Source organism: Oncorhynchus mykiss, chromosome 29, assembly GCF_057628025.1.
Source record: "Oncorhynchus mykiss isolate SJ-2025 chromosome 29, ASM5762802v1, whole genome shotgun sequence".
Lineage (NCBI taxonomy): Eukaryota > Metazoa > Chordata > Actinopteri > Salmoniformes > Salmonidae > Oncorhynchus > Oncorhynchus mykiss.
Window position 1 is genome coordinate 41141786 of NC_143050.1, and position 13674 is coordinate 41155459.

The 13674-nt window shown below is 41.6% G+C and overlaps 1 protein-coding gene across 1 annotated transcript in view; it reads left to right on the forward strand.

The window, feature by feature from the left end:
* Positions 1 to 5786: 5786 nt before the first annotated feature.
* Positions 5787 to 13674, forward strand: part of LOC110509308 (neuropeptide FF receptor 2-like) — a 31409-nt gene continuing 23521 nt past the window's right edge. Inside the window, exon 1 of the mRNA XM_021590235.3 lies at positions 5787 to 6289. Within this exon, the coding sequence (XP_021445910.2) occupies positions 5932 to 6289 (358 nt within the window). The 5' untranslated portion in view covers positions 5787 to 5931. The remainder of the gene's footprint in view (positions 6290 to 13674) is intronic.

Below are 13674 nucleotides of genomic sequence, written 5' to 3' on the forward strand. Positions count from 1 at the left end.
AAACCATGATATTGAAACACCAGAAGTCGGTATGCTTTGATTATTGGTTGTGTGGAGGGTTGGCACAGAAACCTGTTGGTGGAAAATTTGTTGCATATATATTATATAATTATAAATATGGCATCAAAATGTTGAAAATCTGATTTCCCTCTAACTGATCATTGTCTGTAGCCGGCTTTGATCGTACTCACAAACTTCTACAGATGCACAATCGAGAGCATCCTGTCGGGCTGTATCACCACCTGGTACGGCAACTGCTCCGCCCACAACCGTAAGGCTCACCAGAGGGTAGTGAGGTCTGCACAACGCATCACCGGGGGGAAACTACCTGCCCTCCCGGACACCTACACAACCCTATGTCACAGGAAGGCCATAAAGATCATCAAGGACAACAACCACCCGAGCCACTGCCTGTTCACCCCGCTATCATCCAGAAGGCGAGGTCAGTATAGGTGCATCAAAGCAGGGACCTAGAGACAGAAGCTGTTTTTCAATCTCAAGGCCATCAGACTGTTAAACAGACACCACTAACATTGAGTGGCTGCTGCCAACACACTGACTCAACTCCAGCCACTTTAATAATGGGAATTGATGGAAATGTATGTAAAATATATCACTAGCCACTTTTAAACAATGCTACTTAATATAAAGTTTACATACCTTACATTACTCATCTCATATGTATATGTATATACTGTACTCTATATCATCTACTGCATCTTTATGTAATACATGTATCACTAGCCACTTTAAACTATGCCACTTTGTTTACAACCCCTACATTACTCATCTCATATGTATATACTGTTCTCGATACCATCTACTGCATCTTGCCTATGCCGTTCTGTACCATCACTCATTCATATACAGTGGGGCAAAAAAGTATTTAGTCAGCCACCAATTGTGCAAGTTCTCCCACTTAAAAATATGATAGAGGCCTGTAATTTTCATCATAGGTACACTTCAACTATAACAGACAAAATGAGAAAAAAAATCCTGAAAATCACATCACATTTATTTGCTAATTATGGTGGAAAATAAGTATTGGGTCACCTACAAACAAGCAAGATTTCTGGCTCTCACAGACTAGTAACTTCTTCTTTAAGAGGCTCCTCTGTCCTCCACTCGTTACCTGTATTAATGGCACCTGTTTGAACGTGTTATCCGTATAAAAGACACCTGTCCATAACCTCAAACAGTCACACTCCAAACTCCACTATGGCCAAGACCAAAGAGCTGTCAAAGGACACCAGAAACAAAATTGTAGACCTGCACCAGGCTGGGAAGACTGAATCTGCAATAGGTAAGCAGCTTGGTTTGTAGAAATCAACTGTGGTAGCAATTATTAGGAAATGGAAGACATACAAGACCACTGATAATCTCCCTCGATCTGGGGCTCCATGCAAGATCTCACCCCGTGGGGTCAAAATGATCACAAGAACAGTGAGCAAAAATCCCAGAACCACACGGGGGGACCTAGTGAATGACTTGCCGAGAGCTGGGACCAAAGTAACAAAGCCTACCATCAGTAACACACTACGCCGCCAGGGACTCAAATCCTGTACTGCCAGACGTGTCCCCCTGCTTAAGCCAGTACATGTCCAGGCCCGTCTGAAGTTTGCTAGAGAGCATTTGGATGATCCAGAAGAAGATTGGGAGAATGTCATATGGTCAGATGAAAGCAAAATATTACTTTTTGGTAAAAACTCAACTCGTGTTTGGAGGACAAAGAATGCTGAGTTGCATCCAAAGAACACCATACCTACTGTGAAGCATGGGGGTGGAAACATCATGCTTTGGGGCTGTTTTTCTGCAAAGGGACCAGGACGACTGATCCGTGTAAAGGAAAGAATGAATGGGGCCATGTATTGTGAGATTTTGAGTGAAAAAACCTCCTTCCATCAGCAAGGGCATTGAAGATGAAACGTGGCTGGGTCTTTCAGCATGACAATGATCTCAAACACACCGCCCGGGCAACGAAGGAGTGGCTTCGTAAGAAGCATTTCAAGGTCCTGGAGTGGCCTAGCCAGTCTCCAGATCTCAACCCCATAGAAAACCTTTGGAGGGAGTTGAAAGTCCGTTTTGCCCAGCAACAGCCCCAAAACATCACTGCTCTAGAGGAGATCTGCATGGAGGAATGGGCCAAAATACCAGCAACAGTGTGTGAAGACTTACAGAAAAAGTTTGACCTCTGTCATTGCCAACAAAGGGTATATAACAAAGTATTGAGAAGCACAAGCATTTCGCTACACTCGCATTAACATCTGCTAACCATGTGTATGTGACAAATACATTTGATTTGATTTGATTTTTGGTTTAGGCATAATAAAACAGTCAGGTAGATTTGTCTGTGGTGGTCAGCGAACCCTTAACCTTCTGGCCCGTAGCCTTGTGCGGCATTTACTGTGCCAGAAAAGCATGAACGTGCCAACGTCGACATCCACATTTATAAACAGGGTCCTACAGTTATTGTTATTTGTGATCGTAAACATTATTTTGAGTTAATTCTATGAGGGGGACATTTCATATTTTACAGTAGAGCAGTGCTGGTATTTCCTATTTTCCAAAGAGCAGTGTTGGTAGCCTCAACCGTATAAACAAACCATCAGTCTCAAAAAACCATTAGCATCATAACAGCGGCACGCACTTTACCTACCCGCCCTGCAATACTGCGCATCTTGTGCTTGTTATTGGATTTATTTGTGCCAAAGCGTGCGGAGCGACAACAGTCAGTCCATGTCTCTCTTCTCGGTCGTTGCTATGTACAGATCTTCAAAGCAGTGCTCTCATTCAGAAGTGAGCACATCTATCTCTTTGGACTTTTGAGTCTTCCTCTTCTAATTTTCTACATCACCTTTTGGAAGGTGGACATTTTATGAAGTTCTTAAGGTAAGGCAAGATCTTTCTTATTTTTTTTGTTGGTAACACTTTAGTTGACACCTTGCATCATAACATATTGTGACATGGTCATAATATGTCATATAATGTCATATAATATGTCATAATATGGTCATGACACATTTTTTTAGACCGGTTGTGACATATATTGCGTTATTTTATGGCTGATTATGACACCTACATAAAAGGTTCAAGACCCACAAAACCTACCACACAAGGCAAAACATTCCATTACACCATAGCATACTTGTCAACAGTATTTTTATGTTATATCACATTTTCTGAAATTGACCATATTAAATGGTAATTATGTACACATTGATGTCACACATGCACCCACAACAAAGCTCTGTTGCTGATGAATGCAAGAGCAGATTTCAGGAGCAGGACAAGACATCCTCTTTTTAACTGATGACTGACTGACTGTACTTTGGTAGGCCTATCTGGCTTACATGATTCTGATGTTTATAAAGCTTATTGACACTGTCATAAAGTGTATTTTCTACAAATTCTTTAAAATCTGATGAAAAAAAACATGACTGTAAAAAATGCATTACAAGTTACCATAAAGGATTTAGGGAACACACTGTCAAACAAAAGGAAGCTTCTTGGCAGGGAAAAAATGTGAATACATGTGGGTCTTGACACTTATGTAGTTGTCACAATTAGCCGTAAAATAATGCAATATATGTCACAACATGTGTAAATATATGGGTCATGACAGCTATGACCATATTATTACAGGTTATGACCATGTCATAATGTGTTATGACGCTAGGTGTCAAGTAATTTAAAAAAAAAGTTTTCTTCTAAATGTTAGAAAGTAATGATAAATCATCAAAGCATTATGCCTATCCATTTAAAAAAGACTTAGCCTTTTTTTTTTTTTTTTAAACACATACAAATTGTCACTTTTCCAAGCGAGATGACGACTGCATTCACATGGTCCATAATCAACCTAATTATATGACTGACCTTAATTGATACTCTACAACTACATATTTAAGTTGTAGCGTCAAAGTTCAGTGAGTAGATGGCCTACAGTGTATACGACTGTCTTTCTGATCAATGGCAGGTGGTATAGCAGTCCACCCACTCCCATCCATCTAATTTCAGCTAGAGATTGGCACAATTAAGTTTATAATTCAGGAACTGAAATTTAGTTTGTGTGAATGTAATTAAATATAGATATTTTATTACATATTGAATTCTAACATCTACATGAGTTAAATTTGAATTATTTCCATAATAAGGTTCTGAAATCTCTCTTGATTTCTTCACATCTGGCATTCTGTGTATGTGCATAGGGTGACTAATTGCTTCTCATTCATTCTGCTTGCTGATTTTAATATCTTGGTTTTGGTCTGGTCTTGGATCTGGTCATGTCCAGTTGTTGACTGGAGGTTGTAGAGGATTACAGATCAGTTTATCTGTGTTTAGCCTGGATTCAATTAGTATTTGTGATCTTTCAAATAATTTAGCTGTACTTGATTGAGCTTGCCAACCAATTAAATGTATTAATTAAATAAACCACTAGAAAACTCCACTTGGCACTCCAGGCAGTCAAACGGTCAATGTTTTTACGTATTTTTTAAAACCCAGATCTGCCCAGGAGACAGCCCTAGAGAATATGCTGATTGAAATTCAGAATGATTGCTATATGGTAAATTCCATCAGTGGGTCTCACCTGTGGCTTAAGTAATGAATTGCTGCAGGTGAACTGACAGCATCTGGAAGTCAGTCTGATCGGATCATTTCTCATGTTGGTGGAGTTTTTTTCTAAATCCAATTGAACTTCTTCACTTACCTTTCTTTAGAAGTAAAGAGTAAAGTAAGGATGAAAGTGCCCACAGGTGGTATGTGAAGTGTATTTAGCTAGAAAAGAGGACTTCAAAACTACTTGTCAACTCTGTTAAAATGTCATATGTGAAAGTTAACAACAGCCTAAAGGAGTGTACTTATCAATCATTGGCAGTTTGGAGCTTCAGAGAGAAAAGAGCTTGATATCAAGGATAATTCTCTCCAGTCAAATATTTGAGAAATTTGCCAATATTTTGAAGTGATGTGATTGATCGCTTTGATCGTTTTGATGCCTTGGTGCACAGAGGGGTACCAGCATGCCAGCAGAATATCACCATAAAAAATACATTGGAATTTTTCACTCGAGCTCATGTTTTAATTGTCTGTGTGTGTGTGTGTGTGTGTGTGTGTGTGTGTGTGTGTGTGTGTGTGTGTGTGTGTGTGTGTGTGTGTGTGACTAGGTTGTGTATGTTGTATGTAATGGTGACCAATCACTATCCACTTCATGTGAGTGTGGTATTGCCTTTTATTACCTGTAGATTGTGAAGGCTTTAACCTTTCTGAGTATGGGCATTCTTGATTGGATGATTTTGTAAATAGGATGTTTTTAACATAGTCTCAGCACATGGTTCTGGTAATTTAAATCTGAATGACTTCAAAGGTTGAAATGGTTACACCCAGTGATGTAGTGGTAAAATAATAGGTGGGTGAATGCTGATAGCCATTCAGGATTGTTTAAAGAAGTAACGCTCCCTATACATTTTCCCGCAAAAGGTGGGTAAACGCTTGAGCAAAATAAAAAATGTTCATAAACGGTATTTACTTGCGTTTACCCTCCACTACAGCCCTGTTTACGCCTCCCTCCACTTACTGCCACACACACACATCCATAGAGACCTACAGTACACACAATATAATATTTATCACGTATGGTGTACTGTATGTCAATGATAAGTGCCTTCAAGGTTCAACAATAGAAAGATGGCTTTTGACAGAGAAAAAAAATGTAATCTGAAAATAGCCAGACTGTTGCACATCATCTCTACCAGAACCTTTCTTTTGTCAACCACTACAGTATATTCACAAGGTGTCCAACGTGACGAATCATTTCACTATCTGTACAGCACAAAGAAACCCACAATCTAAAACCACCATCTCACCGTCATACTCTCCCTCCCATTTTCTCTTTCTCTCTCTTTCCCTCACCCCCTCAATCCCTCCTCAGATTCCACCATGACGCAGACTCTGGATCCCAACTGCTCCAACAGCTCAGAAGACTGGAACAGCTTTTACTTCAACTCCTCAAGGGACCCCCAATACCTCCAAAACCCACCCTACCACTACACCCAACAGAATATCACCTATGTGGACTTGTACCTCCACGAGCCCTCGGTGGCGGTAGTCTTCATTGTGTCCTACCTACTCATCTTCCTGGTCTGTATGGTGGGGAATGGTGTGGTGTGTTTCATCGTGCTGCGGAGCAAGAATATGAGGACAGTCACCAACCTCTTCATACTCAATCTGGCTATTAGTGATTTGTTGGTTGGCATATTCTGTATGCCCACTACCCTGGTGGACAACATCATAACAGGTTAGTACTCAAAGGCCTCCGAACCCTGACACTACCCCTCAACCACAACACTAACCATAGCTTCATGTCCAAACTTTGGCTCAACCTTAACCCTACACAATTGCAGGATTGCCCACAGCTGTGGAGGGCACCTGGGCAGGCAATCAACAGGCAGTGGTTGGTAAGGATGTGGACGCACTAGCTCTCTCTGTCCTTATGGGACACCTGGTAAAAAAATGGGGGGATATGGGGAGCCAGGGCGCAGAATCAGAGCCAAAGCCCTCTCCTGACCACGAGCTCCCCGAGCCAAGGGATAGAGAGGCGTTGGGAGTGAGCCACACTGCACTGCACTACACTGCCAACAGCAGAGGTTTGAATTAGGCAGTGCTTAGCAGAGTACAACAGGGAAACAAGTGAGAATACCCGGTTCACCAGCAACCCCCAATCCTCTTCGGACGCAGCCTTGATGCCGTGCATAACGAGGGAGAGAGTCAGTCAGGGCGCAACCAAGGCTATGGGAACCAACAGGTCTGTGTTGGGAGAGAGAGGTGGTTCACCAGCGACCCCCAATCACCTTCGGACGTGGCCGTGAGGCCGTGCGTAATGGGGAGACGGGAGAGCCAGTTGGGCGCAACCCAGGCAAAATGGTGAGATGCGGGGAGCCGGGACGCAGAGTCAGGTGGGTGCCTCCCTCCGAGACGGGAAGGGAAAGGAGGAGTGCACAGGGGAGAAGGGAGAGAACCGAGACTCCCTCTCTTTACCACTGAGTCGTCCTGGTCTACACTTAGGAGGACGAAGGCCACACGGAGGCGGCCTGCTACTGGCCCAACTGTGAAAATCCGGGGGTTCCGATTGATGGCAAAGCAACCCTCAGACAGGCGTAGCCCCAGGAGGAACCTGGGGCAGCAAGGTGTTTTCACCATTTTGTTTTTACGCGGAGGCTAGTGGCCAGACAGAGAAAGGGGGAGAGCCAGTCTGGCACAATCAAATCAAACTTTATTTGTCACATGCCCCGAATAAATTTGTACATGTAGGTAGGGGTGAGGTGATTATGCATAGATAATAAACAGCGAGTAGCAGTAGTGTACAAAACAAATGGAGGGGTGTAAATGTAATAGTCCAGTGGCCATTTGAGTAATTGTTCAGCAGTCTTATGGCTTGGGGGTAGAAGCTGTTAAGTAGCCTTTTGGTCCTAGACTTGGCGCTCCGGTACCGCTTGCCATGCGGTAGCAGAGAAAGCAGTCTATGACTTATGTGACTGGAGTCTCTGACAATTTTATGGGCTTTCCTCTGACACCGCCTCTTATATAGGTCCTGGATTGCAGGAAGCTTGGCCCCAGTGATGTACTGGGCCGTACACACTACCCTCTGTAGCGCCTTACGGTCAGACGCCGAGCAGTTGCCATACCAGGCGGTGATGCAACCAGTCAGGATGCTCTCGATGGTGCCGCTGTACAACTTTTTGAGGAATTGGGGACCCATGCCAAATCTTTTCAGCCTCCTGAGGGGGAAAAGGTTTTGTCGTGCCCTCTTCACGACTGTCTTGGTGTGTTTTGACTATGGTAGATCATTGGTGATCTCTCCAGCTCTCAACCCGCTCCACTACAGCCCTGTTGATGTTAATGGGGGCCTGTTTAGCCAGCCTTTTCCTGTAGTCTACGATCAGCTCCTTTGTCTTGCTCACATTGAGGGAGAGGTTATTGTCCTGGCACCACACTGCCAGTTCCCTGAGCTCCTCCCTATTGGCAAATCCAGGCGATGGGAACCAACAGGTCCGTTTTGGGAGAGAAAGTTGGTAAGACCCGGTTCACCAGCGACCCCCAATCGACCTTGAACAAGTCTGTATTGGGATAGACACAAGCATATAAATATCAGCAATTTACTTTAGTTGGAACCGCACACTGGATCCATGCACCTGATATCCGAGCGGGATAGGGGGAAAGCTCCAGGGGCCCCCAAGGATGTGCTGGGTGTCCATGGCTTTGTTGGGGGAGACCCCGACTGGGGAAACCAAGGCCCCTACCCAGGGTCAGTCAATGGGGGGAGCCACTGGCCGTTTCAGAGCAGTTTAACCAGGGCACTCCCTGCGGGACCCTATCTGATTGTGATGGCCAGTACTCAAACCGAGTCAGCCCTTGTTTGATCAAACCGCTGCTTTTTTGTAAGAACGTCTGCAGCTGTCCGGGGATTAGCAAACGGGGTTGAACCTAGATAATTTTCAAATTTCTTCATTCTGAACAGAACCGCTGTTTTTTTCATTCCGTTCCACTTTTCCGAGTAGTTAAATAAACTTCTGAACCGGTTCGGAAAAAAAAAAAAGAACCGGTTTATATTGCTCCTTTCTGTTCCCTTTTTAACCTTTAAAATCTACAGTGTTTTTTTTACATTTAGCTCATTAAAATACTTCACCAATCAGTGCAGATAGAGCAGCTTGCAATGGAGCGGACAAGCTACCTAGTTATTTACAGACAAGTGTAGGGCGCGAGATGAGACTGAAATTTTGCACGTGGGGAGAGAGGAAGAGAGGGTGGAACAGGAGGCTTGGCTTGAATCCCTGGACACATTGTCCAATGACATCTATATTTTAATATGCAAAAAAATGGAAGCTGTGAGATAGTCTGCTCCTGTGTCGATTTTCGTCATTTTAGGCTCAAAAGAAGCGTGTCATCCTCACATTTGGGCTGGCCACTTTTATTCCTCTGTTCCCTGGTAGTGTAAAGATGTTAAAAGTTTGCTTAAAAGTCATGAACAGTTAAAATCATGTTTTCATGGAATTTGATATTTGGATGAAACCAGATCAAAGTATGATGACTAAAAGAAAAATGACTGTTGCTTATACATTAATTAAGTTTGATCATAACGTTACTGGTCCATTCCCCCATGTCAAACACTTGAATTCAGGACGCAGGATTATTAAGGGGCTAGGGTGACATCGCCCTAACTCGCTCATTTGAATACACCAATGGTAACATGATATTCTCTTACCTCATTTGAATAAGTACCGCCTAGTCACCAACATTGGAGAAGGTGTGTTTGTGGAGGGGCGTGAGTTATATAACTAGATAGCTACTCTACTGGTGCCAAAAATTGACTGTAGGGTGTCAGCAAATATAATTAAAAGTTGACACTATCCATTCATGGCAAATATACTTAAATGTCTCCCCTTTCATCTGTATCTGATGTTAGCTAGTTACTGTCTAGCTAGGTCTTCAGCCAGCATGGGACAAAAGGTGGGGAAGGGTCGTTAAAAACTCTACCAGTTGTCATTTCAACACATCAATCGGTGTTGCTGTGACACAAGAGACAAATGGGAGATATATAAATAATTTACATAATTTATTAAATGTAAATGTTGTTTGAGTTGTTTTGTACATCACCAAATTTTCTTGAGATAATTTTTTTGCAACACGGCTCACTGCATCCAAGTTTCTTAACATAGGCGTTTCAAAGAGCTGTCAATAAAGGTGAGCTCATTAATACAGCACATTATTACTCTGCCCACTTAGCCTGTCTTTTCTAACCTTCTGGTAGTCAGCCATGAGAGAATAAGTACATTTTCTCAAATTGTGAGCGTTTCTATCCCCCAAAAATAGTCACTCAAAAGGCTATTTTACATGGGAATCAGAATAACTGTTCAGGAGCTATAAAAAAAGATGGTCTTTTAACTAAAACTTTTATGACTACCTTTTTATTATTAGATGGTTTATAAAAGTTTTAGGCAGTATAGATAATATATAAGTAGATAATAATAGCCTAATATGTTTGGGATATATACAATTAAAACATTGAATCATTGTATCTGTCCCTAGCAAATAAATAAATAAAAACAATGTATTTATATATTTTTTTAAACACATTCAATCACCAACAGTCAAGTCAGATGCATGGCACCATTATGGTTTAGTTTACACTCATTTGCAGTGCATAGCCCTACAATCACTTCTTGATCCAACGGTTGGATATCAACCATTGTACTGTAAATGGCAAATCATTAATTCTTAAGCATTTGTTATAGCTTTAACATTGTACAACATTGACAGACAACTAAGGAAGAGAATAGACACAGGAAAATAAATTGATAATCTATATTATAATACGGTAAGTGATTTTAAGACCAAAAGAAGAGCGTTGTCCTCTTATATACCACTGGACACGATATTTAGCTGTTTTTTTGTTTTTGTGTTTGGAATGGCATGGTTACTATGGGAGAGTTAGCTGTCATAATGCAAAGGAGCATTTGTAGGCCAATTTTGAATCGGTAGACTGACTGCATTAATCATAATACTAATTTACTGGACAGCGAGCAATTGACAGTGAGCAAAATAACCATAGACAGGAAGTTGACAATGGCATATTAATAGGCATAAATAAATTTCTACAGTTGCAGTCCTCAAAGAGGAAATTGCATTGAATCAAATTAATCAGATGAAATGATTTACCACCCATAGAGCTAGGGTACTCCTAGTGCAGGGGGCGGCAACCTTTTTTGTGTGGAGTGCCATTTCACAATTTATCCTACCATTTCTAACGATATGCATGCCAGTTATGATTTTCTATGTGTATTATAACTAATTGTGTTTGTTTTATGTCTAATTGCGGACACACGGATGCATTCCATAGCTCGCTAAACGGAGGTGCTGTCCATTAGCACAACCCAGCTCCACTAAAGGACTACCTGCATCAGATGAGCAATGCCGCACCAAGGCGATGTCCAAGTTGTTGAATCCGGCGCCGTCTTCGCTCCTTTTCAAACACATCTATAGATCTTTGTATTGTACTTCCTGATTTTCGCCATTGTTTGGTCGATATTGTTTGGCAAGCGTCCTTGATGATTGTAAGTCATTCCTTTGATGTCATGCCTCTTATTTCATTGCGTTATATGTGTATTTGTCTGACATGCAGTTGTGGTCAGCAGTTTTAATGCTATGGTCATTTTAATTTTGATGTATTAATTTGAATTCGGTCTTATTGTGACTTGATAGGAGTGGCTTTATGTATATTATGTTTCTAAATGGTAGTTTTATGGTTTTGATTTATGGATAATATTCCTTGGATGTGTTTTATCTGGATAGAATCCAGATTTCGATTCAAGTGTCTTCTACTGTTTTCAATTGCATTTATCAGACATTTCAATTGTTTATATGTGAACATTTTGTTGGAACACTTGGAAATATGATTTATGCATCTTTGTTTAAAATAATAAGAATAATAATAATGTGTATAAATTGCTCCTCTTTCATGTGTTTCTGTGGAACAGTCCCATTACAAAATAGGCTACATAACTACAAAGGTCAAATAATACATGTGATTATAAAATACAAGGTTCAATAAAAATAAACAACTAAGATGACTGTTAAGCCTACCAACAGCCCTGAACATAACTGGATGTAAAAAAAAACCCATCTTATTTCCATTCCATTATCATCTCCATATCTGTTGCTGAAAATTGTAGCCTACTCCATCTTCCATCTCCCCCGTCTTATTCCAAATCCCCTGCAACACATATACACACACGTTTACATTAGTACTTGCTGAAATTTTCTGGCGTGAACATTACAAGGTTATATCATTTGGTGTTGAAATTCACATCTTACCAATTTAGTGTGATCCTTGTCCCTGCTTTCCATATCTGAGCTGCGTAATATCTATGCTATATTTGGAGACTTTGAGCTGCGCAAAGGCCTCTGAGTGGTCCGTTGTCAGCCGGCGGCGTGAAGGGCTCAGGGTTGACTTCATGTGTGAAAAGATCTGTTCACATAGATACGTGGATCCAAATGCTGAAAGCATTGCAAATATAACATTCTTCAGACTGTCAAATTTCACTGGCATGCTCTTCCAACAGTGGATAATGGAGGCCCCCTGATCTCTCTCAGTCCCTTCCGGTACTTTGCACAGCTCAGTCAATTTTGATGACCAAAGGGAGGATGCCTTGAGCTCGATCAGCTGCCTTTCAGAGTCCTCGACTGAAACACAGACAGATCCAAGTCGCTCTCCTCAAAGTTGTCTGACTTTATCAAAAAGGAAAACATTGGGCCATGTTACGTGAAGTCTTGAAATCTTTCAGGGATCTCAGCTCCCCCATGTACACTCCGATAACGTCAGCACTGACAGTGTGTGGAATTGACAGCCCTTTGAGTTGCTTGAAGAGCCCGAAAGTTCCACTTTGGACATCCCGCAAGTAAACTATCTTGGCAAACAATACCTTCCATGCATTGAACAGATCCAGCACTGTTTAGCCTGCACCCTGCAGGCGCAGGTTGAGCTCAGTGAGGTGACCTGTTATATCAGTGAGAAACATCAATTTTACAAGCCAATCCTCATCCTTAAGCTTTGGGTAGTTTTGGCCCTTTTCTGACAAAAATATTTAATCGTATCCAAACACTTCACGAACCGTTCCAGAACCTTCCCTCCACTTAACCACCTGAAACTACAGTGAAGAGGCAAGCCTTTGAGGATTTGTTCCATCTCTTCCAGCAGTGTCAAACTGTCTGTGTCAAAGATAAGCGAGCAACAAAGAAACTCACGGTTTTAACTACAGTAGCCATCACAGTACCTAAATCGGAATTTGAAATATTGTAACATATTCTCTTGGTGAATGATACAGTGAAAATTAACCACAGGGGTGGCCAATCTTATCTTCTATCAGCATTGCGAATCCTTTATGTTTCCCCACCATAGCGGGGGCACGGTCAGTTGTAATAGAGAATATGTTTTTAATATCGACACCTCTCTCCTTTAAATGATCGGTGAAGGCTTTTGCTACATCTTCCCCTTTAGTAGTACCATGCATGGGTTTTAGACAAAGGAGCTTGTCGCGTACCTGCTCTGAGTCACAGTATCTTGCAACAACTGACAGATGTGGAATGTCATTCACATCAACACTCTCATCAAGAGCCACACTTTAACGCTACAGTTAGCTGTTCCTTTATATTTTCAACCATCTCAGTAATGCGCCTTTCAACAGTTCTGGCAGACACAGGCATGAATTCTATCTTTGAGATGATTGTGTCTTTGTTAGGCAATCCATCAAATAAAGCCTGTGAACTACTGAGGAAAGACTCCTTGATATATTTCCCTTCAGTAAATGGTTTTCCATGTTTAGCAGTGCACTGCACAACTTTTGTAGCTCCCCTCTGTTGCTTGATTTTTGACTGCATGTAGATTTTTTAAACACACTTCTTTGCTTTTCATACCTGGACACGGCCATCTTGATTCATTCAGCCTTGCTCGCCTCATCCTTGAAGTTTTTCTCATGTCTCGTTTCAAAACGACACTGTGCACTTGACTTGACGTCCAACAAACAACAGTTTTACAACAGAGAATCCATATTCCGTTGTCCAAGAGGCAATACATGAGTGGAAATCTGCCTTGTTTTTTCTTTGCTGATGAGATTTTGCGGCCTGAAC